This window comes from Ornithorhynchus anatinus, chromosome 12 (assembly GCF_004115215.2).
Source record: "Ornithorhynchus anatinus isolate Pmale09 chromosome 12, mOrnAna1.pri.v4, whole genome shotgun sequence".
In the NCBI taxonomy this organism is placed as follows: Eukaryota; Metazoa; Chordata; class Mammalia; order Monotremata; family Ornithorhynchidae; genus Ornithorhynchus; species Ornithorhynchus anatinus.
In genome coordinates this window covers 2,261,479-2,282,346 of record NC_041739.1, presented here as the reverse complement: position 1 = coordinate 2,282,346, position 20,868 = coordinate 2,261,479, and the positions used below count along the sequence as shown (strand labels likewise).

Below are 20,868 nucleotides of genomic sequence, written 5' to 3'. Positions count from 1 at the left end.
GAAGACTGTGAGCCCCACGTGGGACAACCTGATTCCCCTGTGTCTACCCCGGCGCTTAGAACGGTGCTCGGCACATAGTAAGCGCTTAACAAATACCAACATTATTATTATTATTATTATTATCCCCCGTCTCCAAAGCCTTACTGAAGGCACACCTCCTCCAAGAAGCCCTCCCCGACTAAGCCCTCATTTCCTCTTTTCTCACTCCCTTCCGCATCGCCCTTGGAGTTGGATTTGCTCCCTTTATTCCCCCCTCCCTCAGCACCCGGCACTTATCTACATCTCCGTAATTCATTTATTTCTACTAATGTCTGTCTCCCCCGCTAAGTTCGTTGTAGGCAGGGAACGTGTCTACCTACTGTCTTTTATCGTTGTACTCTCCCAAGCGTTTAGTACAGTCCCCTCCCCATCATAAGCCCTCAGAGAATACGATCTATTGATTGATCGATTGTGCCGTGCAGCGACAGCGAGACAATTCACAACAGATGGCGTCCGGGATTCTCATCGTAATAACTGTGGCGTTGGTTAATAATAACAGTACTCGTGGTATCTGTTAAGCGCTTACTGTGTGCCAGACGCTGCACTAAGCACTGGGGTGGACATAAGCAAATCGAGGCAGACACAGTCTCTGTCCCATGCGGGGCTCCCTGTTTCAATCCCCATTTCACACTGAGGCACAGAGAAGTGAAGCGACTTGCCCCAGGTCATTCAGCAGACAGTGGTGGAGGTGGGATTAGAATCTATGACCTTCTGACTCCCAGGCCCGTGCTCCATCTGCTATGCCTCGCTGCTTCTCTTGTTAAGCGCTTACTATGTGTCAGTCACTGTATTAAGCGCTGGAGTAGATAATAATAATAATAATAATGATGGGATCTGTTAAGCGCTTACTATGCGCCAAGCACCGCTCTGAGCACTGGGATAGAGCCAAGGCAATCAGCTTGTCCCACGTGGGGCTCAGAGTTTTAATCCCCATTTTTACAGATCAGGTCACTGAGACACGGAGAAGTGTCAGACGCAGCCGACAAGTGGCGCAGCCGGGATTAGAACCCACGGCCTCTGACGCTCAAGCCCGGGCTTTTTCCACGAAGCCACGCTGCTTCTCCAAAACGAGAAGCAAGGCGGGACACAGTCCCTGTCCCACGTGGGGCTCACGCTCTCCGTTTGAGCCGGGACGCGGAAGGTGGTCCGGACAGATTTTTGCCGTGGCCCCTGAGCTTGTGTTTAAGGGCAGGGTGGTCTTTTCTAACCGGGAACTGGCGGATCCTAGCGAAACAAGGCCGGCCGGCTCGGGGGTCCAGCGGGCCGGGGGGTCTGGGAGCCGGGAGGGCCGGGACGCATTCTGCTCCCGTTCTGCCTCGACGCGTTCCCGGGCCCCTCAAGAGGGGAAGGGGGCGCCCGGTGGGTCAAGTGGGAGACTCCTGGATAATAATAATAATAATAATAATAATAATAATGTTGGTATTTGTTAAGCGCTTACTACGTGCAGAGCACTGTCTAAGCGCTGGGGCAGATACAGGGTAATCAGGTCGTCCCACGTGAGGCTCACAGTTAATCCCCATTTTACAGATGAGGTAACTGAGGCCCAGAGAAGTGAAGTGACTTGCCCACAGTCACCCAGCTGACAGGTGGCAGAGCCGGGATTCGAACCCATGACCTCTGGCTCCCAAGCCCGGGTTCTTTCCGCTGAGCCATGCTGCTTCCCATGGGACACCTAAAATAATGATGGTATTTCTTAAGCACTTAACCTTGTGCCGGGCACTGTGCTCAGCGCTGGGGTGGAAACAAGCAAATCAAGGTGGACGCAGTCCCTGTCCTGCTTGGGGCTCACGGTCTCCATCCCCATTTTACAGATGAGGTAACCGAGTCCCAGAGAAGTGAAGTGACGTGCCCACGGTCACACAGCAGACAAGTAGCAGAGTCAGGATTAGAACCCATGACCTTCTGACTCCCAGGCCTGTGCTCCAGCCACTACACCGTGCTGCTATGTTCACCCAGCCCCGGCGCACAGGGGTTGGCAACTCTGAGGTCTTGCGGGCGGCGGTCATTCATCGGGGGCAGCTTTTCCCCGGCTAAATTTTCAGTTCCTTGAGGGCAGGGATCGTGTTTTCTTACTCTGTGGTACTCTCCCAAGTGCTCGGTACAGCGCTCTGCATTCCATAGGCACCGAGTCCACTGCTCTGCATTCTGTAGGCGTCCAACAAGATGTTCTGCACTCCGTAGGTGCTCGGCTTCCCGTGGGTGCCGAATAGAGCGTTCTCCATTCCATAGGCACTGAGAACGGTGCTCCGCCTTCTATAGGCACCCAGCACAGTGCTCTGCACTCTACAGTCCTTCAGCACAGTGCTTGGCATCCCGTAGGTGTGGCAAACAGTGCTCTGCACTCCATAGGCCCTGAGTTCGGTGTCGTGCACAACACGGGCACTCGGAACAGCGTTTGGTAGTCCGTAGGCGTCCAGTACAGTGCTCTCCACTCCGTAGGTACCGAGTATGCTATTCTGTGCTCTGAGGGTGCCCGGCACAGTGCCCCGCACTCTAGACACTCAGCACAGTGCTCAGCTTCCCGTGGGTGCTGAAAACAGTGCTCTGCCCTCGGTAGGTTTCCGGCACAGTGCTCTGCGTCCCGTAGGTTTCCGGCACAGTGCTCTGCACTCCGTAGGCACTCGGCACGGTGCTCGGCTTCCAGAAGGTGCCGAATGGAGCGCGCTGCTCTCCAGAGGTCCGAGCACGAGGCCGCGCGCAGCGTAAGTGCTCGGCGTCCCACAGGCGTTCCGTACGGCGCTCCGCACCCAGTAGGCGTTCGGTACCCACCGACCGCCGACCGACCGCAATCCCAGCGGACCCGACCGCCCCGACTCACCCTCCGTTCTCTCTCTTTCCCCCCCGAATCAGGACAGAATTTTACCCTCCGGCAGTTGGGGGTGTGTGAGCCGGCGGCGAGGCGAGGCCTGGCGTTCTGCGCGGAGATGGGGCTCCCCCACCGAGGCTACTCTCTGAGCGCGGGCTCGGACGCGGACACGGAGAACGAAGGCGTCATGTCCCCGGAGCGTGCCATGCGGCTGTGGGGCAGGGGGGTCAAGTCGGGCCGCAGCTCCTGCCTCTCCAGCCGCTCCAACTCGGCCCTCACCCTGACCGACACCGAGCACGAGAACAAATCCGACAGCGAGAACGGTGAGTCCTGCCCGGCCGTCCCCGGCGTGGAAGGCCGCCGCCGCCGGGCCTTCCCGGAGAAACCAGGCCGGGGTCCCGTCGAGGGCTGGGCGGGGGAGGAGGGGAAGTCCGGAGCCCCGGGGCCTGCAGCGGGGCCTGCGGCGGGACGTTCCGGGAGTCCGCTGGGATGCGGGCCTTCTCCTTCGTGGGCAAAGGCCCAGGCGTGGAGGGCAAGCGCGGGCCTTTTGTGAACGCGGCGTCGTCGGCTCACGCGGACGGGCCCCCGGGACAGTCCGTCGACGGGCCAGCCGGTCCGAAGATGGGCCAAGAGGTCCGTCAACAGGCCTCGAGCCATTGGAGAAGAAACTTGACCCGTGGAAGTCAGGGCCGAGGCAGGGAGTTGCGGGGGGGGGGGGGGGGGGGGGGGGGTCCGGCTGCCTTCCGGGGCCGTGGAGATCCTGAAAACGGAGGCGTCGTCCCGTCCGTGAAAGGGCCGGGCTGAAAGTTGACTGAGACCTGTTTTCCCCATGGTCACGGGGGCCGCGGATGCGGGGCTGGACGCGGGAGACGCGATGACCCGGAGAGCCGTGGGGGGCGGCCGGCGGTGATGGGGCCGGACGCGGGCAGGAGGCGGATTCGTCTCCAGCATTTGCCTCCGGTGTCCGTCCAACATCCTGACCTGGGGAGGGGCACGGAGCGACGGGAGTCGGGAGTGGGCAGTAGGAAGGGATCGGTGAGCGGTGCCGCGTGGCCTAGTGGATGGAGGCCGAGCCGGGGAGCCGGAGGACCTGGGTTCTAATCACAGTTCTGCTACTTACCTGCTGGGTGACCTTGGGCACTTGACTTCTCTGGGCTTCGGTCACCTCAACAGTAAAGTGCAGATTCCATATCTCTTCTCCTTCCCACTCAAGACCCATGTGGGATAGGGACTGTGTCTGACCTAAATTGAGTTGTTTCTACCCCGGCGCTTGGAACGGTGCTTCAGTCATTCAGTCGTATTTATCGAGCGCTTACTGTGCGCAGAGCACCGGACTAAGTGCTTGGAATGTACAATTCGGCGACAGATAGAGACTCAGATTGTGAGCCCCATGTGGGACAGGGACTCTGACCTGGCTGACATATCTACCCCAGCGCTTAGAACAGTGTTGAAAACAAGCAAACGGATGTGACGGCCACCGTCCGCTCTTGATTCTCCCGCTGTGGCTGCTCGCCGTGCTGGGAGGCGAGAGGACGACACTGTGGTTTCATTCATTCACTCGTATTTATTGAGCACTTACTGTGGTGCAGAGCACCGTATTAAGCAGTTGGGAAAGTCCAATATAACACTAAGCAGACACATTCCCTGCCCACAGCGAGCTTACAGTGTAGAGAGAGGGAGACAGACATTAATATAAATGAGTAATTGACCGACGTGGACGTAAGTGCTGTGGGGCTGGGCGAGGGATTGATCGAAAGACGTACAGACTCAGGGCTGCTGGGGGTGGGTGGGAGGGTCCGCTTCTGGGACCCCCACCTAGTCGCGGGTGGAAACGTCAGTCTACACCACGGGGCTTGCGTTTCCTCCTCCCGAGCGGGCTCAGATCCTGCCGTAGGAGCTCCCTTGCCGGAAACAAAAGCAGAAATCCTCTTCCTCCCTCTGCACTCCCAGGATTTCTTTAAAGCTCCGAATTCCAGGTCAATAAGTGAGTCAGTCACCCGGGGTGACCGGATCCTGCGAAGTGGGTGGGAACTCGCGGGATCGTCTGTGGGGAAGAGAAGGTCAAAGAGAGCTCTGGTTCATACATGAAATGGGAGACTTTTCCCACTCCCTACTGCGTCACCCTGACACTCTCCCTTTATTCATCCCTCCCTCCCAGCCCCACTTAAGCACATATCTGTCATCTATTCGTTTCTATGAATGTCTGTCTCCCCCTCTGGACTGTAAGTTCCTAATGGGCAGGGAATGTCTCTTAAATTGTTATATTGGACTCTCCCAAGCGCTCAGTACAGTGCTCTGCACACAGTAAGTGCTCAGTAAATACGATTGACGGCTGACTGACTGATTAACTTAATTTTTCCCGGTTCATCCGGGGATGGCCCGATTTGCATAAGTGGCCGCACGCTGGGTGGCCGAGACTCGGATTTCCCCGTTGACCGGGTGAAATGTAAGCAGGGAAGGCAGGCGGCCGGCGGGAACGGTTCTCACCGTGGGGCACGGGGCCCAGCACCCTGAAACCTGCCTTCCTTTCCTCTTCTCTCACTCCCTTCTGCCTCGCCCTGACTTGCTCCTTTTACTTCTCCCATCCCAAGCACTGGAGTTGATACGAGTTAATGGGGTTGAGCGCAGTCCACGACCCACACAGGTGCTCACAGTCTCAATCCCCATTTGACAGATGAGGTAACCCGAGGCACGGAGAAGTTAAGTGACTTGCCCAAGGTCACACAGCCGGCGGTTTCCCCGGGAACTTCCCCACGCCCCCATTAGGGACGGCTCAACATTAACCCTCTCCTTCTGCAAAGGGGTGCTTGCTCTCAGGCGCCCTCGGGGGCCGATCATCGGGTGCACAAAGTCCTCCGTTTCGGTGGTCCCTTGACTCGTGGCAGTGCGGGGGGGTCTCGCTTATCTTCGTAGGAGAAGAATCCCTCCCCGGGAGCCCTGTGCACTCACGGTTGGAAAGTCACCACGGCATCGAAAAACCTCTCTCCCCTCCGCATTGATCTCTCCAAGCGGCAATCGCTGGTGTTTTCCTGTTTATTTACCTTCTCCCTTAATTATTCATTATCATCCAGATTGAAACCCTGTAATTATACTCCAGACTGGTGCCCCGCAGGCCTCTGCAGGCTGGCGATACCCGGCGTTTCTCGGATGGATTTCCTAGAACACGTTTCGTCTGATTTAGATCTGCACCGGCTCGCTCCTTCATCTTCCAGACACCGCCCCCGCTCAATTCTCCCTTCCTCCAGCCCTCCGGCCCCCTCGCTCTCTTCCCGGGCGATCAGCTCGTGCCCTCCATCTTGCCGCCTACGCTAATTAATGCCTGACTCCCCCTCTCATAATAATAATGATAATTATGGTATTTGTTAAGCGCTTACTATGTGCCAGGTACTCTACTAAGTGCTGGGGTGAATACAAGTAAATCCGGTTGGACACAGTCCTACCGTCCCACGTGGGGCTCACAGACTCAAGCCCCATTTTGCAGACGAGGGAACTGTGGCACAGAAAAGCAAAGCGACCTGGCCGAGGTCACGCAGCAGACAAGCGGCAGAGCTGGGATTAGAACCCACGACCTCTGACTCCCAGGCCTCGTTCTATCCACTACGCCATGCTACTGCTCTAGACTAGACTAGCCTATACTAGGCTTCTCTAGACTGAAAGCTCGTTGTGGGCAGGGAATATGTATGTTTATGGTTCTATTGGCACTTAGTACAGTGTTCTACACAGAGTAAGCGCTCAGTCGAACGAATGGATGGATGAAGTTCCAACTGGGAGGGTCTCCCCGGCCCTTCGGGGTTGGGGGAGATATTCATTCAGTAGTATCTATTGAGCGCTTACTCTGTGCAGAGCACTGTACTAAGCGCTTGGAATGGACAGTTCGGCAACAGATAGAGACCGTCCCTGCCCAGTGACGGGCTCACAGTCTGAACGGGGGAGACAGCAAAGCAAAACAGAACAAAACAAAAACAAGACAACATCATCAAGATAAATAGAATCAAGGAGATATACACCTTATTAACAAAATTAATGGGGTAATAAATAATGTATACAAATGAGCACAGTGCTGAGGGGAGGCAAAGGGGGAAGAGTGGCGGGGGGGAGGAGGGGAGGGGGAAAAAGAGGGAAAGGGGGAACTCGGGGTGGGAAGGCCTCCTGGAGGAGGTGAGCTCTCAGTAGGGCTTTGAAGAGGGGAAGAGAGTTTGGCAGATAGGGGAGAGTCCATACATCCCTCCGTGTCCTCTCGGGAGTTGAAGGTTGCTCTTTTCTCCCGCCTCTGGGTCTGACTCTCTGTGCTCGGAGCCGCAGAACCCAGCCTTCGTTTTTCAACATGAAGTAAAATCCCGCGGGCGGAGTCTTGTCTGATCTAGTTAGAGCTTCAAAGGGGAGTTCGGGCCCTCCAAAGGATTCGATCTCATCGATTAATCGTGAGGTAGACCGGCGGCCCCGGGAGGGCCAAGCTGCTACTGAATCTCTGTGACGGCAAGGGTCCCGCCAGCGCGGCGTCGCCGTAACTGACCTCTCCCAGCCTGCGTCCCTCCTCGGGCTCCTCCCTTCCTCCCCGAGGAGATTTGAGGATGGGTCCCTTCACGGACGGTGGATTTTTTATATTTTTTCGGATACCGGCCGAGCCCCCTGTTGCCGAAACAGATTTTGCGGGTGTGGCGATTGGTGTTTTCTGATGAGAGCGGTCCTCGTGGGTTGTTGCACTGTGATCGTGGAAATGCGATCAGAAGCGGCAGCATCTCCTGAGTGTCCACTTGGTGCAGGGCGTGTTAAGTACTTCTCTCTGCTGTCCGGATCATCTTTCTAAAAAAAACCCATCTCGATAATAAGAATAAGAAGAAGAAGAATGGCATTGGTTAAGCACTTGCTATGTGCCAGGCACTGTACTGAGCCCTGGGTTGGATCCAAGCGAATCAGGGTGGACACAATCCCTGTCCCACCTGGGGCTCACAGTCTTCATCCCCGTTTTCCAGATGAGGGAAAGAGAAACGAATAGACTTGCCCAAGATCACGAAGCAGAGAAGCGGCGGAGCCGGGATAAGAACCCAGGTCCTTCTGACTCCCAGGCCCAGGCTTTATCCGCTAGGCCAAGCTGCTTCCCAAAGCTGTTTTATTACCCACTGACTTGTAAATAATTGGGTCAGACACAGTCCCCGTCCCACGTGGGGCTAACTGCCTATGAGGCTGGGAGAGCAGAGATCTTTTTCCTCCGGCGTACGAGAAAATGGAGGCCGAGAGAGGTTTGGGGACTTACTGTAACCAGTGGCTTAGCCAAGTCGGGCTCGGAGTTCCCTGCGTAACCCCCTCTTCGATTCCTCCTTCTCCCTGCTTCCTTCGGCGGGTCCGGGGCCGACAATCCAAGACGCTTCGGGAAGAGCAAAGGATGACAGGGCCAGGAGCCGAGAGAGATTGGGATTTTAAGGGACGTCACGTGCCCCTGCCCCCCACCTCAAAGGGCCCCCCCCCCACTGCCCTAAAATCTCTCTGGCCATCGTGTAGGATGGTGCCTGAACTCTCCTCGGGCCCCTTGGGTTGCCTCACCCCAGGGTGGACGATGGAGACGGAGAGGGGTATTCTGGAAACGCACCTCACCCCCTCGTATTCCGATGGGGTGCCGCGGACGGAGGGAGAATTCGAAACCATGAAGTGCCGTTGGAGTGTAAGAGCCACCCACATTGGGTGCTGGAATTTGGGGACGGCTGCGGCATCTTCCAGGAAGTCTTCCAGTCTTCTTCTTCCAGGAAGTCTTATAGAGAAGCAGGGTGGTTTAGCGGAAAGAGCCCGGGCTCGGGTGTCAGAGGATGTGGATGCCAATCCCGGCTCTGCCAGTTGTCTGTTGTGCGACCTTGGGTGAGCCACTTGACTTTTCCGGGCCTCAGTTACCTCATCTGTAAAATGGGGATTAAAACTGTGAGCCCCATGTGGGACAACCTGATTACCTGGTAGCTACCCCAGAGCTTAGAACAGTGCTTGGCACATAGTAAGCACTTAACAAATATCATAATCATGATGATTATTCACCAAATCTGATTCCTGTCATCCGGTTACATCCAGTCATTGCCAACAGCCAGCTGTTGCCCAGTGCCCGGCATTCCTACCCTCAGCTCCTCTTGGCACAAGGCTCTTTTGAGAGCTCACCTCCTCCAAGAGGCCTTCCCAGACTGAGCTTCCCTTTTTCCCTCCGCTCCGTCTCCGCTCCCCCTCCGCCCTCTGCTCCCTACCCCTTCCCCCCTTCGCCTCCCCTCAGCTAAGCCCCCTTTCCCTCTGCTCCTCCCCCCTCCCTTCCCCTCCCCTCAACACTCTGCTCATTTGTACGTATTTTTATTACCCTATTTATTTTGTTATTGAGGTGTCCATCCCCTTGATTCTATTCATCGTGATTACGTTGTCTTGATTTTGTCCGTCCGTCTTCCCCGATTAGACTGTGAGCCCGTCACTGGGCAGGGATTGTCTCTATCTTTTGCCGAATTGTACATTCCAAGCGCTTAGTACAGTGCTCTGCACATAGTAAGCGCTCAATAAATACTATTAAATGAATGAATGATCCACCTGCAAGTTTACTGGGGCCCTCTCTAGTTGAGATGGCCATTTCATCCTGATTTATTGGTGCTTCTTCCCTCTAACTCCTACTTCTTTCTGCTCCCACTTTTGACTTTTGCCTGTCCTTCTCCCATCGGATAGTCGGCTCCTTGAAGGCAGGGAGTGGGTGTCTTCTGAGGTGCTCTACCGGATGCTTAGTACAGTGCTTTCCACTGAGCAGGTGTTCAGTACATACCATCCAGGGATTGCAAATATCTTCCTGGGAGGGTGATAATAACAGTAATCATCATTTGTTTATTGATAAGAAGAAGAAGAATGGAGCTTGTTAAGTACTTATTAAGTGCCAAGCCCTGTACTAAGCTCTAGGGTCGATTCATGGTAAACAGATTGGACACCATCCATGTCCCAAGTGATGCTCACAGTGTAATAAGGATGGAGAACAGGTGTTGAATCCCCATTTTATAGATGTGGAAACTGAGGCCTAGAGAGGTCATGTGACATATCCAAGATCACACAGCAGCCCAGTGACAGAATGGCGATTAGAACTCAGGTCCTCAGGCTCCCAGGCCTGTGTTCTGTCCACTGGGCCACGCTGCTTCTCTCGCAGCTGGATCTGCAAGCAAATAAGACAGCAATCAGTCATTCGTTCAGTTGTATTTATTGAGTACTTACTGTGTGCGGAGCATTGTACCGAGCGCTTGGAAAGTACAATTCGGCGACAAATAGAGACAATCCCTACCCAACAACGGGCTCACAGTCTAGAAGAGGGGAGACCGACCAAAAAACCAAACAAAACAAGTAGACAGGCATCAATAGTATATTCCACGGTGTAGTTGGTGCCTTCCGTGGGCCGAGTGCTGTACTAAGTGCTTGGGAGAATACAGAATAATAGATGTAGACAATCCCTGCTCTTAAGTAGTTTGAAAATTGTGAGCCCCCGAAGTACAGGAACCTCACCTAATCGCTACATGTCGATTCTCTCCCAGCACCTATTAGGCACTTACTAAATATTCCAACTACTACTCCTAATAATCCTGCTACTTTCAACCTTAGGGTCGTCTGCATTGGCTTAGCAACTCCCTTTCTCCACTGCATTTTCTCCAGCTCAGTCTCGTCAAGAAGCCGCCCAAAAGCAGCGGTCGCGTGCTTACTTTGGCTGATGGCGAAACTGCGATCCCAGCGAGACGATGAATAACATTTCCTCGTCCGCGGCTCTCGTTGCCCCGAGATCCCATCGCGTCGGACGAACCGAAGGAAACGGTCTCCCGGGATCCGGTCCCTCCGTGGACCGGGGGCTCCGCCGCGGTCCGTCGGCCCCGGCGGAGGTCACCCCCGGCCGGGGTCACCGCCGGAGCCGGGGCTTCTGATTTCTGCTCGGGGGCTTCCGGCCGATAACGGAAATATGACAAGGAATCGGCCGGTGCCTGCTGAATCAGAATCAGAGCGCTGCTGCCTTGCACAAAACACGAGAAGGGCTAACTCCGTTGCTCAAATGCAAATACCTTTCAAGTCCGCTTAGAGGGGATTCTTCCCCGTCTTTAATGGAAGCGTCCAGCTCCAGCTGGGGACCGAATTGGATTTCAGCCCGTGTTTCTGGGGCACCGGGCGTGATTTCATCCCCACCCACTCCCTGGAAAAACCACTCCAGATTCCGTATTGCAAAACCGGAGACGGGAGGACTTCTTGATCGGCCGCCGGCCGTGTTGGACTTTCAGCAGGTCTCCGTCCTTGCGCTCTGCCCTCTCTGACTCGATTGCAAGAAATAGTGGGGGCGGCTCAGCTTCTTTTTCTTAATGGTATTGGTTAAGCACTTACTATGTGCCGGCCACCGTTCTCAGTGCTGGGGTAGATACAAACTAATCAGATCGGACGCAGTCCGTGTCCCACGTGGGGTATACGATCTTCAACCCCATTGGGAAGCAGCGCGGCTCAGTGGAGAGAGCCCGGGCTTGGGAGTCGGAGGTCACGAGTGCGAATCCCGGCTCTGCCACTTATCGGCTGTGTGACTGTGGGCAAGTCACTTAACTTCTCTGGGCCTCAGTTACCCCATCTCTAAAATGGGGACGAAGACGGTGAGCCCCACGTGGGACAACCCGAATACCCACATTATTATTATTTTACAGCTGAGGTAACTGAGACCCGGGGGAATGAAATGGCTTGCCCAAGATCAAGCAGCAGACAAGTGGCGGAGCCGGGATTAGAACCCGGGTCCTTCTGAGTGCTCAGTGTTTGGAGCTCTCTACTTGGTGTCTGCTGTTTGCAGAGCACTGTACCGAGTACCTACTTTGTGCAGAGTGCTGTACTGAGTGCCCTTATTTGGTTTTTGTTACGCACTTACTACAATGATAAGTTCGGTATTTTGTTAAGCGCTTACTATGTGCCGAGCACTGTTCTAAACGCTGGGGTAGATACAGGGTAATCAGGTCGTCCCACGTGAGGCTCACAGTTAATCCCCATTTTCCAGATGAGGTCACTGAGGCACAGAGAGGTGAAGTGACTTGCCCACAGTCACACAGCTGACAAGCGGCAGAGCCGGGATTCGAACCCATGACCTCTGACTCCCAAGCCCAGGCTCTTTCCGCTGAGCCACGCCGCTTCCGACTTACTATGTGTCAAGCACTATTCTAAGTGCCTTAGATTGTAAATTCCCTTGAGTCTGTAAGATCATTTGCGCAGGGAACATGTCTACCGACTCTGTTATATTGCAGCGTGGCTCACTGGAAGGAGCACGGGCTTTGGAGTCAGAGGTCGCGGGTTCGAACCCCGGCTCTGCCACTTGTCAGCTGTGTGACTTTGGGCAAGTCACTTAACTTCTCGGTGCCTCAGTCACCTCATCTGTAAACTGGGGATTAAGACTGTGAGCCCCACGTGGGACAACCTGATTCCCCTGTGTCTACCCCAGCGCTTAGAACAGTGCTCGGCACATAGTAAGCGCTTAACAAATACTAACTCTCCCGAGTGCCTATTACAGTGGTCTGCACACAGTAAACACTCAGTTAAAGAACTGAGAAGCAGCGTGGCTCAGTGGAAAGATCACGGGCTTAGGAGTCAGAGGTCATGGGTTCTGATCCCGGCTCCGCCGCTTGTCAGCTGTGTGACCGTGGGCAAGTCACTTCACTTCTCGGTGCCTCAGTTCCCTCATCTGTAAAATGGGGATGAAGACTGTGAGCCTCACGTGGGACAACTTGATGACCCTGTATCTACCCCAACGCCTAGAACAGTGCTGGGCACATAGTAAAGCGCTTAAGAAATACCACCATTATTATTATTAAATGCCATTGATTGATGGGGGTAAATACAAGATAATTCGATTCAACATAATCCGGGTCCCACATAGGGCTCACTGAAGCCGCGTGGCCTAGTGGCTTGGGAGTCAGATGGACATGGGTTCTAATTCCGCCTCCGCTACTCGTTTGCCCTCTGACCCTGGGCATGTCACTTCACTTTTCTGGGCCTCAGTTCCTTCACCTGTAAAATGGGGATTAAGACTGTGAGCCCGACGTGGGCCAGGGACCGTGTCCAACCCAATTACCCTGTACCCAGCCCAGCGCTTAGTACGGTGCCTGGCACATAGTAAGCCTTTAACAAATGCCACTATTATCAGTAGAAGTGGTAGTAATAGTAATATAATGTCCCTCTCCCCACCGCTAGACTGTATCGTTTCTGTTTATTGTTGTACTGTACTCTCCCAAGCGCTTAGTACAGTGTTCTGCCCACGGTAAACACTCAGTAAATAGGTTCGAATGAATGAATGCAGGGGTCCCAGCCGGTGGGCAGGGACCCCGAGGAGGAGGAGGAGGAGAAAGAGGATCCCCTGTCCAAGGCTGGAGGTAAAGAGGAAAGGCTTTCGGAATCGCAGCGTTGCCGCGAGGGCAGACGGGGCCGTCTGTGCGCACATCCAAACTGATGATGCGCGCTGTTTGGCTTCTGAATGCGCTTTTGATGCCCTTGAAAAATCACACTGGTAGCAGTAAAATTGTCTTAATTAATGAATTGGAGAGCACCGAATGTGCTGAATCAGGTTTATTGATGTAATTATCGGCGGGGAAGGGTCTGTCTGCCAACGCTCGAGGACTTGGTCTGGTCATTTCCGGACAGGCAGGTGAGCTCAGAAGCGCGGCTGTATCGCCGCACTGCGCTGACGTCGGGTCCCGTCTCGGCCGACGGAGCCGGAGGAGCCCGGGGGTCTGCAGCGAGGGGCCGGAGAGGGGGCCGGATTGGGCCGGGGGAGAGGGATGGAGCACGGGTGGGTGGATGGGCGGAGGGATAGTTGGACGGATGGACGGACAGATGGACAGACGAGTGGATAGGTGGAAAGATGAATGAGTGGGTGGAGGGAGGAAGGGATGGGTGGATGGTTGGGTGGGTGGATGATAGATGGAAGGATGGATGCATGAGTGGCTGGATGGATGGCAGGATGGATGGACTCTGCCCCTTGTCTGCTGTGTGGCCTTGGGCAAGCCTCTTCACTTCTCTGGCCCTCAGTTACCTCATCTGTAAAATGGGGATTGAGACCGTGAGCCCTATGCGGGACGGGGACTGTGTCCAATGCGATTTGCCTGTATCCACCCCGGTGCTTAGTATAGTGCCTGGCACATAGTAAGCGCCTAACAAATACCATAATTATCATTATTATTATTATTATTATGGATGGATAGCTAGGTGGATGGATGGATGGATGGATGGATGGATGGATGGATGGATGGATGGATGGATGGATGGATGGAGAAATGATGGGTGGGTGATGAGGTAAATAGTAGATGGATGGATGGATTGCCTTTGGGCCCTGATCGGCCCCCAGGGCCACACGGTCCGAACCCCGCTATTGATGACCCCGTGCATCCTTTAAACAGCCTCCTCCCGCATCCCTGGTAGACGCCACCACCCGAGTCACCATTAGTAACGACAGTAATCCTAATTGTAAAGGTTCCCTGCCTGCAGACCACTGTACTAAGCACCCGGAAAGAATATCCGTGTTGGGACCAGACTCGGCTCCTGTCCCTCGAGGAAGCTCCTAACCTGGGAATTATTCACGGGGAGGGGGGCAGGAGACCAGCCCAAGAGGAGCGGTGAGTTGTCTGCCGGGTGACCTTGGGCAAGTCACTTCACTTCTCTGGGCCTCCGTTGCCACCTCTGGAAAATGAGAATTAGGACTGTGAGCCCCGTGTGGGACAGGGGCTGCGTCCAACCTAATTATCTTGTATCTACCCCAGTGCTTAGAATAGTACCCGGCACATAGCAAGCACTTAACAAATACCATAATAATCATTATTATTTATTATTAACAATAAACAGCAAAAAACAGCCAAAAGGACAAGGCCAGATACACAAATTCCAAACAGAGTCAGTCTTTAAAGGCAGATGGGTGCGGGGAAGGGGAAGAGAAAGAGAGAGAGAGCCGCGCCCGGCTCACCAGAAACAAGCTGCAAGCCGCCTGTGCCTCAGTGGGTACAGAAAACCCCCCAAGGAACCTGGTATCATTACCGTGACGTCTCCGAGCAGAGTCGTTTCAGAGGGAATTAGCCCGCCGACGATAATACTTCGATTTCCTTTCATTTCACATTTACGTAGGGCATTTGTGTCTTCACGACCTCCCGAGGAGACGGAGAAAGGCATCTCGTTCTTGTTCCGCACTTGGGGAAACGGAGGCCCAGAGAGGTCAAACGGTTTTCCCAAAGTGACACCGCGGGGAAGTGTCAGAGCCGGGATTAGGGGCCCGGAAGGTGGGTGTCGATGGGCCCCCCTCTGGCCCAGGGTGGGTTGGAGATGTCCGGGCGATGTGGAGGAGCCAGGGCGAAGGAGCCTCTTATGATGACGGGATTTGTTAAGCTCTTACCGTGTGCCGAGCACAGTTCTAAGCAGGGTAATCAGGTTGGACAGCCTCTGTCCCACATGGAGCCCACAGTCTTCATTCCCCATTTTACAGATGAGGGACTGAGATCCAGAGAATAATAATAATAATGTTGGTATTTGTTAAGCGCTTACTATGTGCAGAGCACTGTTCTAAGCGCTGGGGTAGATACAGGGTAATCGGGTTGTCCCACGTGAGGCTCACAGTCTTCATCCCCATTTTACAGATGAGGGAACTGAGGCACAGAGAAGGAACTGAGGCACAGAGAAGTGAAGTGACTTAATGAAGTGACTTGCCCATGGTCACACGGCCGACAAGTGGCGGAACCGGCATTAGAACCCACGTCCTTCTGACTCTCAGGCCCGTGGATTGACCACTAGACCACGCTGCTGTCTCTGGTGAGGATAGCGGGAGGAAACGGCCGAGCTCCGGCCAGGCCCGGTGACCCCCTATCCGCCCTGCATGCTGTGCCCGCCGGCACCAGCCAGTTTCAACTCGGCCTCCCAACTTGGGTCCTCACTGATAGCGGAGGAAGTGGTCCCTTCCGGATCGCCCTCTCCGAGACCTCGGACTGGCTCAGCGGTGGCTCCGACCCAAGAGACGGGTAGGAAGCATGGACCACGGAGAAGTCAAGAGCGGAGAGCGAGGAAGAGCAGGGAGGAGGATGGCCTGGGAGTCAAAAGGACCTGGGTTCTAATCCCGGCTCCGTCACCCGTCTGCTGTGAGGCTTCGTCCAAGTCACTAATTCTTTGGGCCTCACTTACCTCTTCTGTATAATGGGGATTAAGGCTGTGAGCCCCGTGTGGGACAGGGACTGTGTCCAACCCAACCTCCTTGTATCCACCCCATCACTCAGCAGAGTGCTTGACACATAGTAAGAACCTAACAAGTACCATCATTATTACCATTATTAGAAAGAGGAGGACGAGGGGGGAGAAGGAGGAATGGAAGGAGCTGGGATGGCGGGGGGAGGAGAAGGAGAAGGAGGAGGAAGAAGAGGAGGGAGGAGAAGGAAGCGCAGAGGGAGGCAGAAGGCCCGAGTCTGAGAGACTGGCCATGGGAGGAGAGATGCCTCTGGGCAAAGGACGTCCTCTTGAGAACAACAGGAAAACCCCCAACGTCGTCCTCCTCTCGAGAAATTTCTCCAGATTTCCTTCGGGCCTCTCTGATCCTCCCAATCACGGAGAGAGCCCATCAGAGCTTATTGGCTCCGGGAACGCGGCAGAACAGGTGTTTTAGGGAAGGCATCGGGAATTACAAAAGGCAGCCTCTTATTTTTAAAAGTGTCGTTTAATTTTCATTATTGGAACTCTAGAGGCTGTGCGGCGGGGGCCCCGCCCGCGGAAGGAACGGGTCCGCTCCGTAATGAGATTCGGAAGAGATCTGAGCTATTAAACCTTTGCCGAGGAGTGGGATGAGATTTTTCTGAGAGATTGGGAGAAAATTACGGAGGCTGCACAAGTGAGATTAATGAGATTCTGCTAGATTAAGGCAGCCACCAAAAAAGAAAATTGTGGTCGTAATGCACGGCCTAGAACCGTGTGGAGAGAAAACCCCTGTGGTTTCTCAAATTAAGATTTGATGGCGGCGGGGTGTGAGGGGGAGGAGGAGGAGGAGAAGGAGAATGAGGAGGAGGAGGAGGAGGGGAAGGAGAAGGGAGGAAGGAGGAGGAAGGAGCCCGCTGGTGGAATCGAGTCTAATGCCAGAATTAGCGATTGAGGCCTATTTTGAGGGGGGAGCAATGAAAGACCGTTCCAGAGGAAAATGAAGTCAGGCTTTCGCCCTGTAGCACAGCAAGGTGCCAGGAAGACGCAGGCTGCCGCCTAATCTCTGCCAGATTAATTAATTAATTGATTGATTGATTGATTAATTATTCATACGAACGTCTGTCTCCCCATCTAGACCGTAAGCTCGTGGCGGTCAGGGAATGCGTCTGCTAATTCTGTTGTATCGTGCTCGTCTGAGCGCTTAGTGCAGGGCTCTGTACATAGTAAGTGCTCAATAAATACGACTCATCAACTGACTGATTGAGCCCTCGGCATTTTCATGCCCCAGGATACTGAAGGGAGGCCAGGTCTGTGAAGTGATTTTGAAAACAGTTGCGGGGCCTCTCCTGACGCCATTGATTGATTGATTTAATGAATACCACTATTATTAGTAGTAGTAGAATCATTATAATGATTCAGTCAGTCAGTCAATCATATTTACTGAGCACGTACTTTGTGCAGAGTACCGTGTGGAGCGGTTGGGAGAGTATCCTACAACAATAAACAGACACGTTACCATCACTATCCTGCCGTGGGGCGGGGAATCAGTCCGAGGAACGGTTGAGAAACCGATACCGGGAGTGTGCGAAGCGGTTTCTTTCTCACACCGCTGTCTCCCTGAGGGCAAGCTTGGGCTGACTGGACAGAGGTCACCGGCCCCCAGCACTGCCTATACAAGGCCCCGGAGGCTCCCAGCCGCTGACCACCGGTGGCCAAGAGAGCCGGGGGAAGGGGACGGTGTCCGGTGTGGGTCTGGGACGCTGACACTGAGGCCGCTTCCTTCCCCGAAACCCCTTCCGTCCTCTCAAGGAGCGGTGTTGCCTAGTGAAGCGGCATGGCTCAGTGGAAAGAGCACGGGCTCTGGAGTCAGAGGTCATGAGTTCGAATCCCAGCTCTGCCATGTGTCAGCTGTGTGACTGTGGGCAAGTCACTTCACTTCTCTGTGACCTCAGTTACCTCATCTGGAAAATGGGGATTAAGACCGTGAGCCCCACGTGGGACAACCGGATTCCCCTGTGTCTACCCCAGCGCTTAGAACGGTGCTCTGCACATAGAAAGCGCTTAACAAATACCAACATTATTATTATTATTATTAGTGGGTAGAGCTCGGGCCTGCGAGTCAGAGGACCTGGGTTCTAAGGCCGGCTCCGCCACGTGACCCTGGGCAAGTCACTTCACTTCCTCTGTGCCTCAGTTACCACATCTGGAAAATGGGGGATCAAATCCTACTCCCTCATACTTAGACTGTGAGCCCCCTGTGGGACAGGGACTATGTCTAACCTGATTAACTTATGAAAGCGCTCAGTAAATACTATTGAATGAATCTACCCCAGCGTTTAGAAGCAGCATGGCCTCGGAGTCTGAAGGACCTGGGTTCTGATCCCAGCTCCGCCCCTTGCCTGCTGTGTGACCTTGGGCAAGTCACTTTGCTTCTCTGTGCCACAAATGGGGATTAAGACTCTGAGCCCTATTCATACAATTGTATTTATTGAGCTCTTACTGTATGCAAAGTGCTGTAGTAAGCGCTCGATGTGGGACAGGGACTGTGTCCAACCCAATTACCTTGTATCTACCCCTGCATTTAGTACAGTGCCTGGAACATAACAAGCGCTTAACAGAGACGACGATTATTATCGTTCTTACCACATCTTATGCTGTCAAGTCATCGCCCACCCATAGCGACGACGCCATGGCCACATCTCTCCCGGAACGCCCCACTTCCGTCTGCAGTCGTTCTGGTAGTGGATCCGTAGAGTTTTCTTGGTAAAAAGCCAAAAGTGGTTTACCACGGCCTCCTTCCGCACAGTAAACTTGACTCTTCACCCTCAGTTCTCTCCCGTGCCGCTGCTGCCCAGCACAGGTGATTGCTTAATAGATACCCTAATCATTCCTTCATTCATTCAAAAGTATTTATTGAACGCTTACTATGTGCAGAGCACTGTACTGAGCGCTTGGAACGTACAAGTCGGCAACAGATACGGTCCCTGCCCTTTGACGGGCTTACGGTCTAATCGGGGGAGACGGGCAGACGAGAACAATGGCAGTAAATAGTCAAGGGGAAGAACATCTCATAAAAACAATGGCAACTAAATAATCATCTCACCTGCCTCCCTCCAGTCACAGACGGGACCTTGGCCCCGCGTCGAGCACCCCAGAAAAACCCGATTGCCGATCGCCCCTTCTCCTCCGGCACCCTTCACCCAGTCTGCCGCTGTCTCTTCCCTCTCCGCCTCCCCAGTCCACTCCCTTCCTAATACTGCTCCGAACGCCCCGTCCTCTGGAATATCAAATGTAGAGATTCTTACAAATCCTTAATTGACTTTCCTTTGTAGCGGGTGGATTTTCCTAAGATCCTCTGGCGGCCGAGGGGGTGCCCGCCCCCCACCGCCCCCCCAGTCCCTTTCATTGGGGGAAAGGCCGCGGAATGAAAAGGATGCGCAGCCCATTCAGAAGGACTTCTGAGAAATGAATTCCTTCTGGGGGAATTCTGGGGTGATGGGCTCTAAGCCAGCTCGGGCAGCTAATTTGATTCCGAGGCGAGGCCTACGCGATCGGAGTCCAGAGGAAAACCGAGGACGATATCGGGATAATTAAGGTCAAGATCCCTCTTCCCGAGGACGAGCGGAGGATCTCCCAAGCCGAGGGACCGCGGTGACCAGGCCCCACCCCGAGCTGTGGTTCCACCTGTAGTTTGGCCGGTGGAGGGCCGAGGGGAGGAGAGGCGGTTTCCCCAGGACGGAGAGGAGCTGTGATGCAGTTAGGGAAGCAGTGTGGGCCAGTGGCTAGAGCGCGGGCCTGGAAGTCAGAAGGTCGTGGGTATTGATTCCGGCTCTGCCACTTTTCTGCAGTGTGACCTCGGGCAAATCACTTCACTTCTCTGCGCCTCAGTTCCCTCATCTGTAAAATGGGGATCAAGTCTGTGAGCCCCACGTGGGACACGGACTGTGTCCCTACAAATTATGTGGTATCTACAGCAGCGCTTAGAACAGTGCCTGGCACATAGTAAGTGCATACAAATACTATCATGATTATTATTATTATTATTAGTGGGAAGTTCTTGGGCCTGGGAGTCAGAGGACCTGCTTTCTGATCCCTGCCCTGTCACTTGTCTGCTGGGTGACCTTGGGCAAGTGGCTTCGCTTTTCTGGGTTTCAGTCTTTTCATCTGTAGAATGAGGATTCAGTGCCTGTTCTCGCCTCCTATATATGGCTCAGTGGAAAGAGCACGGGCTTTGGAGTCAGAGGTCGTGGGTTCGAATCCCGGCTCTGCCACTTGTCAGCTGTGTGACTGTGGGCAAGTCACTTCACTTCTCTGTGCCTCAGTTACCTCATCTGTAAAATGGGGGTTAAGACTGGGAGCCTCATGAGGGACAACCTGATAACCTTGTATCTCTCCCAGCGCTTAGAACAGTGCTTGGTACATAGGGAGCACTTAACAAATATCTGGCTCTATGACGCAATGGAAAGCACATTGGACTTCTAGTGTGGAGGAAGCCATTCAAAAGTTGTGGGTTCGAGTCGCGCCAGAGTCGCTCTTAAAATTTTCGATTAGACTGTAAGCCCGTCCGTGGGCAGGGACTGTCTCTATCTGTTGCCCGTTTGTATATTCCAAGCGCTTAGTACAGTGCTGTACACATAGGAAGCGCTCAATAAATACTATTGAATGAAAATATCATCATCATCATTATTACTGAGTGTGTTCTGCACAGGCATGCATATGTGTTTGGGTTTGGGTGTAATAATTATTATTATAATAATGGTATTTGTTAAGTGCTTACTGTGTGACAGGCATTGTACTAAGCGCTGGCGTGGATACAAGGAACTCAAGTTGGACACGGTCCCTGTCTCACGTGGGGCTCAGAGTCT

The 20,868-nt window shown here is 54.0% G+C and overlaps 1 protein-coding gene across 1 annotated transcript in view; it reads left to right on the top strand.

Annotated features, from left to right (window-relative positions):
• Positions 1-20,868, top strand: part of TENM3 (teneurin transmembrane protein 3) — a 956,917-nt gene that overhangs the window by 719,206 nt on the left and 216,843 nt on the right. The window contains exon 7 of the mRNA XM_039913675.1: positions 2,890-3,168. Within this exon, the coding sequence (XP_039769609.1) occupies positions 2,890-3,168 (279 nt within the window). The remainder of the gene's footprint in view (positions 1-2,889; positions 3,169-20,868) is intronic.